Consider the following 14,159-nt stretch of genomic DNA (forward strand, 5'->3'; position numbering starts at 1 on the left):
CAGGCACATCCGTGTTGGAAATAAGGTCAGCACACACCTTACATTTTTTTTACCTATGTTTAAATGTCATAAAAGGAAAAATTTTCATAAGCCTCAATAGCCTGCACAAGAAAACCCACCTTTTTGAAATTTTAAAACAACCTTTTAGTCAATACCCAGGGCCGCCTCAGGGGGTGTGCGAGCAGTGCGGTCGCACAGAGCCTCGCGGGAAGGGGGGCCTCGCACAAAAAAAAAAAAAAAAAAAAAAAAAAAAAATTATTTATTTTTATTTTTTGCGAGGCCCCCCTTCCCGCGAGGCCCTTTTTCATCACAGACCTAAAATCTAGTTTTGCTTATATGCTTATATATTTCACATTAGACACGTTTGGGTCTGCAGACATACTCACTATTGGAGCTCTGGGGCTCTGCAGCAGACATACTATTGGTTTCAACGAAGGGAGTGGTTACATCATGTGTAGTACGCCGGCATGCGTCAGCTGCGTTTGACTATTTCGCGCGTGCAGCTTTTGACTATTATGCTTAGTTATGCCAGCCAAGACGAAGAGGTCGGTCATTATCAGTCGGTCGGTCACCAAGGAACCTCTCGCTGGCGGGACAAATGGCCGGAGCCTTGTCATGGTGCAGTCGGGATATAGCCATGATGATGTCGGCTAGTAGCTAGCTTAGCTAAAGGCTAACTAGCGTTAGCTAACCTAGAGACAGCGCATGCAGCCAAGATGAAGAGGATGGTCGTTTGGCAGATGAACTTCGTCAACTCCACGCGGTTGTCTCCATCCTCTTGGACGTTTGGTGAGTTTTTAACCTATTCTATTAACTCTATTCTATTCCCGCCGTGGATATCTCTCTCTCTCTCTCTCCCTGGAGCCAAACTGGCCGACTAGCTGTTGTAGTACTACTAGTAGCTAACGGTGTGTGGCCTGGTGTCAGCACCTGTATTGCTTGTAGCCGCATAGCTTGCTTCTGCGTTAGCTAATGGTTAGCGATAGCCGGGTTGAGCTAACTGTTAGCCAGTTAGCTGTTTAGCTACGACGTTAGCTGCCGGCTGCGCTCGGCTGGGAACGTTCGTTTGATGCTATCAGTTAGCCTAGAGTTAGCTGTTAGCTTGTGCTACGACCATTGACATTAGCCGTGAGAATAGCAGGGGGTTCTGGCACTCTGACTACGACATCATCTTTGACAGAAGATGTAGTCGGGCCTGCACCATGACAAGGCTCTGGCCATAGCTTATTTTTGTCCCGCCAGCCAGAGGCCTTTCGTCAACGTGGAGACCTGTGTTGCGGCCTTTCGCCCTGCGTTCCTTGGTGCAGATAAGATTAATGAAAATGTCATGACATTACCCCACTCTTCCTTCCTTCCCCTCCCGAATGTTTTGTTAATAACGATGTTTTTTTCCAGGCAAAACATATGTTACTTCACAACATTTGGAGATACGACATGTGCTGTGTGTGAATTCATTGTCTTGGTCGTTTGTGTAGCTTGGGTAGCGTTGGGCCGTTGGCCAAAGCTGTGTGTGGCCTGGTGTCAGTAGCCTACCTGGCTAGCCTTTAGCTGATGTCGGCCATTGGCTCCTTGCTGCTTTGTTTTCTCTGGTATAGACCCTCTTCTCTTTGGATTTAAGTGTTGATCTTTGTCCTTTTGGATCTATGTATATTCATGTTGCCTTTGTGAAGTTATCTTTTCCTTCTGTTTTGTTCTTTCATTAAAAGTTGAATATCCTTTAGGGGGTCATCTTTGCTTATCTCTCTCATACATGCTCTCTCTCTAACACACACACACGACAAACACACATGCTCTCTCTCTCTCTCTCTTTCTGACTAACACACACAGTCTGCCTATGGCAGCCTTTCTCGATGGCTAGGCTGTGCTCGCTGAGTCTGTACCTAGTCAAGGATCTTCAGTCACAGTGCTCAGGTATTCTGCCACTGTGTACTCTCTGTTTAGGGCCAAATAGCATTTCAATTTCTTTCCAATGTGTCTCTCTCTCTGTACACTGTATATTGACTGTAGAACGGGAGCTCTCTCTCGCTCTCTCTCTTGCTATATGTTGACTGTATCATGCCCAGCCTCGGGCAGCGCTATTATTTAAGAATATGTTGACTGTATGAAAAAATATATATATATATATATATATATTTTTTTTTACCTTTTTGGGGGGGGGGGGGGGGGGGGCTCGCGTTTAAATCTCGCACAGGGCCTCGCATTTCTCCCAGGCGGCCCTGTCAATACCCTCCCCTGTCTTGGGGCCCTGGGTCATCAGCCCCCCCCCCCCCCCCCCCGGAATCTATGCCTCTGGCCTCTAGATGGGTTAATCCTTCCATGTACTACACCATGTGTTCAGATTGAGTGTCCATGTGCATTATATCAGTGTTCAGATTGAGCGTCCATTAGCCTTCTATCGGCGCAAAAACATTTAGCCAAAGTCGTGTTGTTTAGCATGAAGCTTAAGGTGATTGTGAAGCTGGAGGCAGTTAAGCATCTGTAGTGTGGTAGTGAAAGGTTAACCTTCTGTAGTGTGGTAGTGAAAGGTTAACCTTCTGTAGTATGGTAGTGAAAGGGTTAAGGTGATTGTGAAGCTGGGCAAATAGCAGTTAAATAACCTGGGCAGAATGAGAAAATATCAGCATTTTAAAACATTTTTACCTGACTGATTTACTCAGAACCATGATTAGCCTATTTGACACAAGGGAAACACCATCAATGTGCCAATAATTACTAACTTGAAAAAAGAAGCCCTTTGAGTACATTAAATAAATAAATAAATTTTAGTCTGAGTAGAGTTGGCGGTGGTAACATAGGGAGCTGCACTGTAAGCGAAGATCATATAGTTTCTCAAGAATGGAACTCAAGTATGTAGATTCTAAGTTACTGCTAGCTACTGAACAGGGACACAAACTAAATGATGCCAGTATCATCAGAGAAGTCAGCTTGTGTATATCCCTCTCATTTGCACTTGTGGCACTTCTGATTTCCTCAGCCTCTATGCAATGTTTCATGACATGAGCAAATTCTTGTTCCAGTCATATGCCTGATGACACTGGCCATTAGATGATTGTGCAGAAATGAGCAACACATCCCAGTCTAGTATCCCAGACATACTGTATATTGAGAACGTCTAAATCTACAAAGCACTTCAAACTGCGAAACACTGTCAGACTATGAAGTGTTGGCTCATTTTCTAGGAGAAGCACTTGGCTTAACGTCGGGAGAGCACCCTCTCGGAGCTCACAAGTAGCCGCATAGTGAAACTCCTAATAGTGCTACACTAGCCACAGCGAGAAACAGCTGAGGTGGAAAGAGAGAGAGAATGAGGGAGGAGGAGAGATATGATCGAGGCGAAGACTGCAAAGTGGCTGAAAGTGGAGATGTGCTCAGACATGCCAACGACATTTCTTCTCTCTCAGTTTGGATGACCTGGCTCAAGCTGTGCTCAAACACTTGACCCATATATTTTACTGCTGCAATCCCCATATACCACCCAAGTATTTACATAATGGGTCAGGGGGGGGATGCTATGTATGTTTTTCACACATTATATACCTGCCTCCAAATTACCAGACTGCCTTTGATAGGAGGCCAATTTAAGCGCTAGTGCTGACACTTGAGACAAGCACGCTCAACACTTATCTACCCCCCCCCCCCCCCCCCCCCCCTCCCCAAAAAAAGAAAAGACACCACCACCTCTATCTCAACTCCAGCTTGAGTGGAGAAGCGTATAGAAGGGGATTCATGGGACTGGGTGAGGTGAGAAAGAGTCTGTGCAGCAGAGGTCTGTTCGTCTGCCAGACTCCACAGCCAGATCCGTTCCTCTGTCCAGCCCGAGCGCTTCCCATGTAAGGATTGGCTAAAAATGGGAAATAATTTTCCACGATACAGCTAGCAAGGAGGGGTTGTTGGATGAAGTTATAGCTGTAAATGGTAAATGGCTGCATTTATATTCCGCTTTTATCCAAAGCACTTTACAATTTGTTCCTCACATTTTTACCCATTCACTCACACATTCACACACCAATGGCAGAGGCAACCATGCAAGGAGCCAACCTGCTCATCGGGAGAAATTAGGAGTTAAGTGTCTTGCTCAAGGACACTTTGACACGCTGCCGGGGAGGAGCAGGAATTGAACCGGGAACCTCCGGATTACCAGACGATTGCTCTACCTCCTGAGCCACTGTCACCCTGGTGCTGTACAGCAACTTGAATGTTAATGAATCGGTGCCTGCGTTTTCTGCACCATGTGAACTGGTAAGATGGATAGAGGGGAGACAGAGGAATGACATGGGATGTTGAGTGACGCCAAAAGAGTAAAAAAAAAAGGCCAGAAAGTAAGAAAAAGATAACACTGTGGGGCATTTAACAGTTTATTGAACCAAATATTCTGCTGAACATAGAGGGGCCTTAAGACTCCAAATAGAAATACTCATATTCCTGGTTCTAAAATGCCACACACACATATACATATACATGATATACATGTAAAGTATATCCTACTCTGGACAAAAATAATAACAGATAAAAACACTTTGCCATATTTACACATTGCTCTTTCAAAAAAGTAACAATTTGTAGTAATTCACATCCCATAAATGTACAGTCTTACAAAACCATTCCAACAGCGAGAGTAACAATGGTGAGTGACACAGAAATGTTTTTACATTTGCAGCACTTTAAAACACGTTTCATACATTTTGTAACATAACATAACATAGCTGTTGCCAAGAAAACTATCCTCTTAAACTGGAAATAGCTAAAAAATAGCTACTGTAAATAGCTAAAACGTATAATAAATAATAAAGTTGTCCCCCGAAGAGGGGGGGGGGGGGGGGGGGGGGTGGATGGAGTGCCCTCAAAAAAGGGCAGGGAAAAAAGCAAAAAAAAAAACGTTGCCATATTTACACATTGCTCTTTCAAAAAAGTAACAATTTGTAGTAATTCACAGCCCCTAAATGTTTGCACTTGCCATTTGCTGAACAAAATCGAATCTGACAACACAGAATTTGTTTACATTTGCAGCACTTTAAAACACGTTTCATACATTTTGTAACATAAAACACAAATGGTCGTCAGAAAAGAAAAGAAAAAACAACTTCAGTTGACTCCTGTCGTCTGTCTCACTCTCTGTTGACTCCTCTGTTGTCTGTCTCACTCTCTCTGTTCACTCCTCTGTCGTCTGTCTCACTCTCTCTGTTGACTCCTGTCGTCTGTCTCACTCTCTGTTCACTCCTCTGTTGTCTGTCTCACTCTCTCTGTTGACTCATCTGTCGTCTGTCTCACTCCCTCTGTTCACTCCTCTGTTGTCTGTCTCACTCTCTGTCGTCTGTCTCACTCTCTCTCTGTTGACTCCTCTGTCGTCTGTCTCACTCTCTGTCGTCTGTCTCACTCTCTGTTCACTCCTCTGTTGTCTGTCTCACTCTCTCTGTTGACTCCTCTGTCGTCTGTCTCACTCTCTGTTCACTCCTCTGTTGTCTGTCTCACTCTCTGTTGACTCCTCTGTCGTCTGTCTCACTCTCTGTTGACTCCTCTGTTGAATGAATGAATGAATGAATGAAAACTTTATTTAACAGATTGCAGAATGGGTACAATACAGTACGGCTCAATACATACAATTGTTAAGGGGATGCAGACCTGAGAAAGACGTTTGTCTTGTTTCCATCAGGGTCCCCCATGTTGTCTGTCTCACTCTCTGTTCACTCCTCTGTTGTCTGTCTCACTCTCTGTCGTCTGTCTCACTCTCTCTGTTGACTCCTCTGTCGTCTGTCTCACTCTCTCTGTTGACTCATCTGTCGTCTGTCTCACTCTCTGTTGACTCCTCTGTCATCTGTCTCACTCTCTGTTGACTCCTCTGTCGTCTGTCTCACTCTCTGTTGACTCCTCTGTCGTCTGTCTCACTCTCTCTGTTCACTCCTCTGTCGTCTGTCTCACTCTCTGTTCACTCCTCTGTCGTCTGTCTCACTCTCTCTTGACTCCTCCGTCATCTTTACAAGGCATTGTAGTTGATTTTTGTAATATGGTATCAGTTATATTATAGCCACTTTGCTATTAAATCTATTTATCTATATGTCTTTCTGTGTGTGTGTGTGTGTGTGTGTGTGTGTGTGTGTGTGTGTGTTGTGTGTGTGTCCATAATGTCAGAGAGGGCAACAGTGTGCTTCTGGATTTTATTGGGTCAGCTTGGAGAAAGTGGAGCCAATTCTACAAAGGAAACAATCACAAAAAAACAATTAAATATATATATATTTTAAATACACTCTCAATGGGGCAATAACACTCAACACATCCAGCAATCCAGTTATCTAGCTTGTCATATAACAAATAAATATTTGGTTTCAAATACATTATTTTGTTTTCCATTAACACTTTCTGCGCCAATCACGAGTATACTCGTTATTGGCCGCCAGCGGTTAAGTGCCAATAACGAGTATACTCGTTATTTGGTCCGTTTTTCTTTTTTTTCCGACTTCAATATTCTATACACTCTCACGGACCTTGGTGTTATCATTGGAACTCATTCTGAGACCCCGAGAGTGCAATGCCGGCCGAATCCTGCTAGGTAGCAGTATCGCCCACCCTTTGAAACCTTATTTCATACTGTGTGTTACATTTTATATGGTCCGGGCGGAGAATTTGGACCCATGCAAGTGAAACGCTTCATCCGAGCACCTTGGAATGCGTTCAGCACACTTGATGCATATTTTGTGCCATTTCATGGTAGGGACCCGATGGACATCAATACTGGAAATCGCGATCAGACAATTGGAATATTCTTTTTGCAATACCTCCTATCAAAGGTAAGGACTATATGACATAATACCTTATTATATACCTTTGATTTGGAAATAATATCGTGTCCAGGCGAGAAACGCAAACGACTTTCGCAAAAAGCACATAGCGCTCCATGACTCAGCTTCCAGGAATTAGCCCGGATCACTCTGAAATTATACAATATTCACCACAGGATAACATGTGAACGTATACATGAAAAAATTCACAATTTTTTACATATTGGACTACAAATAGTGCCTGTCAAATGAGCCGGACTATTTTCTCCATAGCTATAATATAGAATATAGATATAGCTCTGCAAACATCGTGACACATCGTGAAAATAGGCAATGGAAAGCTGGCACTAGAGAGTAGAGATGGGGCGTTCCTCATTAAAACCATTGTAGCCATAGGTTTCAATAAATGCTAGCAGGCAGGTTTTAAGCTTCCACCTAAATGTATTTCCCCTTGAATTTCTCCTTAGGTAGAATCTGTAATGTCATCAAACAGCGACCTCCAGACAAAAGAGCCCCTCTTGGTACTGAGCTTTGTTTACAGTTTTTGTCTGATTTGTGGGTTGGATTTCAGTGGGTATAGGCCGGGAGTCAGACCAAAACGAAACGGTAAACAAAGCACAATACCAAGCGGGGCTCTTTTGACTAGAAGTCACTGTTTGACAGCATTACAGATTCTACCTTTAAGCTGAATCAAATGTTAGAAAACCAATGTTATCAATATCCTACTGTATGTCAATGGCATGCTCACATTCTTTATCCGCTGATTCTAACCTGGGAATCTCTCTGATTTAAAATAGTGTTCTGTAGGCTAAATATGCAAGTAAATTCAGGCTACACTAGCCTAATTGCATTAGTGTTTCTGGACCGTGAATTAAGTCAACACAGACTTCGTTCTCTTTTTGCAGTAGCACTGGGTCAGGATTTCAGTGAGAACTTTCTGTGCTACACACAGATATAAATATATAAGTATTTTGGATTAAGTCAACTGGTCAGCTACAAAACAATGCACAAGGTAGCTATAATGATGATGATTGATTTTGAACATTTTATGACCTTTTTAGAACTCGGATATTTGCCACGTGTTGTCAGTGTGGGACGCTCATAGAACTAGAAGACCTAGACGATCTCTGCTTAGATTGCTTTCAAAATGGCAGCAAAATGACAGAGAGATAAAGGTTTATGGGCGCTATCGTGGGCTTGCTTGAGGTGGAAGTGTGGGGGGGGGGGGGTTGGGGGACAGGGGTGGAGGGTCGGGCAGTAATGGGGGACCTCCATTGAGCAAGGAACTTCAAGCCATTTTTCAACAGTCCAAGTGGAACCAAACATAGACACACACTACAATGTGTGGTGCTGCAACATTAGTCTGGTTTAACCCTTTGATCGCCGGGGTTAAATTCATAATTTACCATCCCTCGCCAGCCGTATTTAACATGGAGAAGTTCCCCTTCTTTGCAGGGCTATAACTTTTTAAATTGTATTGCTAAATTGACATTACCATGGCCCATTCAAAGTCCTATATCTATTGTTCAGGGTGTAGCAACGTTATACTTTTTCATTCACATATTCATACTAAAATACGGTCTAAAGTATAAGTATGTTTTTATCGTTTTCTGCAGCTTTCTCCAGAACGTGATTTATAGCCCCAAATGCATTATATTGATGATTGTATACAGTTTGATAGCAATCGGCGCAAGATAAAAAATTTCAAATGGACGTACTTCTAGAATGATCTACGTATGATCTGATGATGACCGGATGGGCGGGGGGTCGTTTATAATTCCGTGGGCAACGTTATATCATTCATCTAGTGTGGGTGATATGATCATTGGAGCAGTTAGTATAGAAGACATTACAAAATAACGCTGAAACTCACCGTAGCTTCCTCGCGCCGTTGGGAGATGAGCGTGGAACAGAATTTTTTCTATTATGGGATATAGAAATACCCGATCCATTTCCAGGTTGTATAATAGACACGTCCAAATCATGTTGTTTATCGAGTTATTGGCAACGGATCGATATCCATTGTGTCGAGCTCGAGTCCCGGGACCTATAGCGAGTGATCGGACCAAATTGAAATGAGCACCAGCGTCCACTTCCCTGTTTATGTCCTGGGCGATCTGCCGATCGGCCACCAGATGGCGCTCTTGAACCGTTAGAGAGTTGACAGGGGCTCACCAGTACATATAATGTCTCCGGGGGAGAAATATGATTTCGATCACAGATTTTTGAAATATTGATATCAATGACGCTGTACAGCGTCATCGGCAGAATAAGCATGGCGGGGAATGACGCTGAAAAGCGTCAACGGCAATTAAAGGGTTAATAATAATGCTATATAAAGTATGTGAATAGACATGGTTTATCCATTCTGATTTTGGCCATTAAGCCTACTTAAAGTTATATTCTTGAATTAATTATAGTATGTAGCATAGGCTATATAGTTTACCATCCGTGTTTAAATATAACGTGCATTTCACTCCAATAGCAGCATGTAGGGCTGGGCGATATAACGATAACGATAAATATCGCGATATATTTTAATAATCGATATCGAATATCGAAATAAAAAAAAAATCGAAAAATCGTTTTTTTTTTTTTTACCTGCAACAGGGCAGTTATATTTCGTATTGCATCGCGTCCCGCTCTGAGCCTTACGAGATACTCCTATCTCCTGTGATACCTAATGTATCTCCCACGAACAAAAACACATGCACCCCACCTGTATGGGGCCCCGCCCCTTATGGTGGCCACCGCCCATATAACCATGACCCTGGTCATGAAACACCCTTCCTCTATTTTCGTCCCAGCGTATTGGATGCGTGCACCATACGAGCTAGCGGAATGAAAAGATTAAGGAAGATTAATAATGGGGGGCGGAGCTGAGCGATCATGGAGTAGACGTGTTTTCACATGAGCTCCCTTCTACCGTGCTGAATATACGTTTCTCCCCATTAGTCTTTATTTTATTTTTATTTGTTTTTTATTTGTTTGCTAGGTCGTCGTGTTTAGTATACATTCGTCAACTTTTTTCGACTTTCTACGATGGCGGGGGTGGAAACCAGAGCCATGAAAGAATTAGGCACGACACCGACACCGCCGAGCATGGCCGTACCGTCTCCCGCTGTCGGGGAGTTAAGCGAAGCTGTGCTCTTGGTCATGACCAAGCTACACGCAGACTCTGAGACACGCATCGCTGAAGCACAGAAGAAAGTACACGCAGACTCTGAGGCACGCATCGCTGAAGCACAGAAGAAATTGTTGGCGGATTTCTGTATCAGCCTCCGTCGTGAGATATCAGAAGAAATACGGCTGGCGGTAGTCCCGCTGACAGACAAGATGGAGACGATTCACGCTGCCTCATCGGCTAATGCTAACGAACTAGCCATGCTAACGACGGAGGTATCATCACAATGTGAGAAGATGGCGGGTCTTGAATCCGCCCTGCTGGCTAGGCAGGCTGAAGTCAACAAACTACAGTCGGCGATGGAGGAGATGCAGTCCCGGGATAGACGCCACAACGTCAGGATTGTTGGAGTACCGGAGACCAGCGGTGAAGGCCGTCTCTCTGAGACCATGCCCGAACTGCTGCAGAAGATACTAGGGACGGACGTCCTCCCCTCGCCTCCTATCTGTGAGTCTGCCTACAGAGCGGGCAGGTTTTCTCCCGGCGTGAACAAAGAACCGAGGCCCATCATAGTCAAGCTGAACAGACTCCAACAGAGAGAAATCATCATGCGGTCGGCTCGTACCAGAAGGGGTACTCTGAGGCTTGGCGATCACAAAGTGGCCATTTTCGAGGACTTTACACCGGAGGTTCAAGCTCAGAGAGCCGAGTACAAGGTGGTCCTGACTAAGCTATGGAGACTAGGCCTGAGGCCCACGTTATTCGCTCCCGCGAAACTATCTGTGTTGGAGAAGGTCGGTGGTCAGCGTTTGTTTTGGCCGTTGGCTAAAGCGAAGGAATATCTCGCGAAGACACCCGAGTCTGTTGCTTGATATCTATGGAGGGTGAGTGACTTGGCGGTTTGGGCCTATATACATTGATTAGGTCGACTATTCACAAACACTTGCTGTCATGCCCAGACATGCTAACTGTCCTCTGCCCATCCAACTAGCGGGGCTTCCCAATGACTTCTGTTACTTGCTAAAGCTGACCTCATGGTCGTACTTGTGTATCGCCTCTTTGGAAGCTAACGAGCTAGCTGAACAATGTACATAGTAGGCTAACGTGCTATCCGGATTCGTCACTAGCTTACGCGCTAGCCTCGGGCTAGCCAGCGGGCTTCGACTATGGTCTGCGCTGAGACATTCGTTAATGGTTACGTATTTTGGTTGCTGTTGCTGTTCAAAGGGACATTGGTTTGCACAGTTCAAGAGTGACCGAGTCCCTAACTAACTTCTGGTATGCTTTTTATTTTTATATCCAGGTTGTTTTGAGCTTTGGTGATCCAAAGTAGATGCCAAGGTCGGTTGAATATGCATAAACAATATTTGATAACAGGTTGGGTCGGGTATGGCTTGCACTTAATGGCTATATGGTTATATGGCTTGCACTCTAGCCATTACCCTCTCTTCCTTTTTTTTTCTTTCCTATTGTCGCTGTTTTTATGTCATCTATATGCGCGATTTAAATGTGATCCGGTTCTACCTTGGACTAACTACTGACTCGCCTTAATTTTGTTTTGAATTTTCCGTGAGGCACTTATGCTATAACGTTGATACATTAATATGCAGACTCCAGGGTAGATGGTTACAGGTTGATGCTGAGTAATTATATAATAATTAGTGTCGCTGTTTTAAGGGCAATTGAATGAGCAATTAACCTGTGACCCGAACCTGCCTTGGACTATCGGCTGGGATGCTTTAATTTAATTTTGTATTGAATTTTCCTATATGTTTTAATGGCATTTGAATGAGCAATTTAAATGTGATCCGGTTCTACCTTGGACTAACTACTGACTCGCCTTAATTTTGTTTTGAATTTTCCGTGAGGCACTTATGCTATAACGTTGATACATTAATATGCAGACTCCAGGGTAGATGGTTACAGGTTGATGCTGAGTAATTATATATTAATGGCTAATTTTTCCATTATAGCTGTCATGTTAGGGCCAAGGCTCACGTTGGCTCTCGACCGAATATACATAAAATATGTGATAACAGGCTGGCTTAGGTTTAGCTTTGCTTGCACTTTAGCCATAACCCTCTTTTTCCTTTTTCTATTATTGTCGCTGTTTTAATGGCATTTGAATGAGCAATTTAACTGTGATTCGATCCTACCTTAGACTAACTGCTGATATGCTTTGATTTTGTTTTGAATTTTCCTTTTTCCATTTATACTATAATGTTGCAACATTAATATGCAGACTACGAGGTAGTTGGTCACAGGGTTGATGCTGAGTAATTATATAATAATGGCTAATTTTTCCATTATAGCTGTCATGTTAGGGCCAAGGTTCATGCTGGCTCTCGAACGAATATACATAAATATGTGATAACAGGCTGGGTCAAGTTTAACTTTGCTTGCACTTTAGCCATAACCCTCTTTTTCCTTTTCCTATTATTGTCGATTCTTACATAGGTTATGTCATGTCAGCCGTTGTGCCTGATCAGAGGGACTGCTTCAGGGGTGCACTTTAACCATAACCCCTTTTTTCCCTTTCTTATTTTTGTCATTGTTTAATTGACATTGTTCACACAATTTTGCACAATTAACCTGTGACCCGATCCTGCCTTAGACTATCGGCTGGGATGCTTTAATTTAATTTTGTTTTGAATTTTCCTGTACCCATTTGGGCCATAACATTGCGACGTTGAAGCGCAGATTCGGAAATAGATGGTTGCAGGTTGATGTGGAGTTATTAATTAATAATGGCTATTTTTACCATTATGGTTGTCTTATGTTAGGGCCAGTGCTCAGGTGGTTTTCGACCGATATCTTTATTGAATTTAATTTTTATTATTATTTGTGTTTATTGGACTAGTGGGGGTTTACTCAGGGGTTTAACTAGAGGGGGGTGGGAGTGGGAAGCGTCTTATTGATCCATGTCTCTAGTGGGAAGTGATAGGAAGATGACCATCCTCAGTGGGTGGGGCATAGGGTGGGGATTGGAGAGTGGGTATAGAGGAACTTATAGTAGGACGGGTGGGTTAGGGTTTAGAGTAGAAGGGGGGGGGGGCTGTAGCTGGGGTGGTATTTTTATGTGTTCTATGTACTGTTGTCTTATATATGTGTAAGTGTTCCTCCTCTGAACTCCTGGGATTGACCGTCCGGGCCCGCCGGGATCGGCACCTCTGTACTCAGCCTGGCTGCACGGGTATGTTCTCTACGCACTTATACAAGCTCGACCATGGCTAAATTGAATATTTTAATTTGGAACGCAGGAGGGCTTAACGCCCCACACAAGCGTGCCAGTGTCCTTTGGCTATTGAAGAGGAGAAATATTGACCTTGCTCTCCTTAGTGAGACGCATTTAATGGTAGGTGACGTGTCAAGACTGGCAAATCGGCAATATCACGTTATCTCCGCATCCTCAGCCGATGATAAGACGAAAGGAGTAGTCATAGTTACAAGACGTAACCTTGATATCAAAATCTTGGATGTATGGTCGGACACGGAGGGAAGGATTACTATAGCAAAAGTTGAATTCTTGCATAGGAAGATGGCTATAATAGCATTGTATGCTCCTAACACATTTGATTCAGCGTTCTATAATACAATCACGAAGAATATGTTGGAACTTAATGGATACGCTCTCATTGTGGGTGGCGATTTTAATGCGTGCTGGGATGCGGAGATGGATAGGTCTGGGCCCTCTGAAACGAGCGACCAGAAACGGGCCTCTAAGGCCCTCAGGATGTGGGCCAAAGACACGGGGCTCTCAGACCTCTGGCGCTTATGCAACCCCACCCTCAGAGATTACTCTCACCTGTCAGCCAGACACAAAAGCTTCTCTCGAATTGACTATGCATTCGCGTCCCCTAATATGTTTGATAGTTTCGATGTCTCATTGGTTCCCTTGGCTCTCTCAGACCACAAGGGGATTTTCCTTACGGCAACCTTTGGCAGGCTCTCCGCAAGAGCTCCCAGATGGCGTTTTAATTCGACCTTGCTAAAGAACGATGACTTCTGTTCTGAGTTCAGGAGTAAACTAGCTGAATTTTTGCAGATCAACGTTGGCACGGTAGAAGACCCTAGGGTCCTGTGGAACGCATTGAAAGGATTCATCAGGGGTCATGTCACACTATTTGCCTCCAATTTGCGAAAATCCCGGTCAAAAAAGCTAGAAGGACTGGAATCATTATATGCGGACCTATACGCATCCTTGCAAACTGACTATAATGAACGACTAAACACACAACGTAAGATAGTCAAAAAAGAAATAA

The 14,159-nt window shown here is 43.7% G+C and overlaps 1 protein-coding gene across 3 annotated transcripts in view; it reads right to left on the reverse strand.

The window, feature by feature from the left end:
* Window positions 1–4,342: 4,342 nt before the first annotated feature.
* trpm4a (transient receptor potential cation channel, subfamily M, member 4a) overlaps window positions 4,343–14,159 on the reverse strand; it is a 249,351-nt gene continuing 239,534 nt past the window's right edge. For all 3 annotated transcript variants that reach the window (XM_084329502.1, XM_084329501.1, XM_084329500.1), the window contains one exon: window positions 4,343–6,186. In XM_084329502.1, the coding sequence (XP_084185628.1) occupies window positions 6,161–6,186 (26 nt within the window). In that variant the 3' untranslated portion in view covers window positions 4,343–6,160. The remainder of the gene's footprint in view (window positions 6,187–14,159) is intronic.

This window comes from Notolepis coatsorum (genome assembly GCF_963971535.1).
Source record: "Notolepis coatsorum genome assembly, chromosome: 14".
NCBI classification, from domain to species: domain Eukaryota; kingdom Metazoa; phylum Chordata; class Actinopteri; order Aulopiformes; family Paralepididae; genus Notolepis; species Notolepis coatsorum.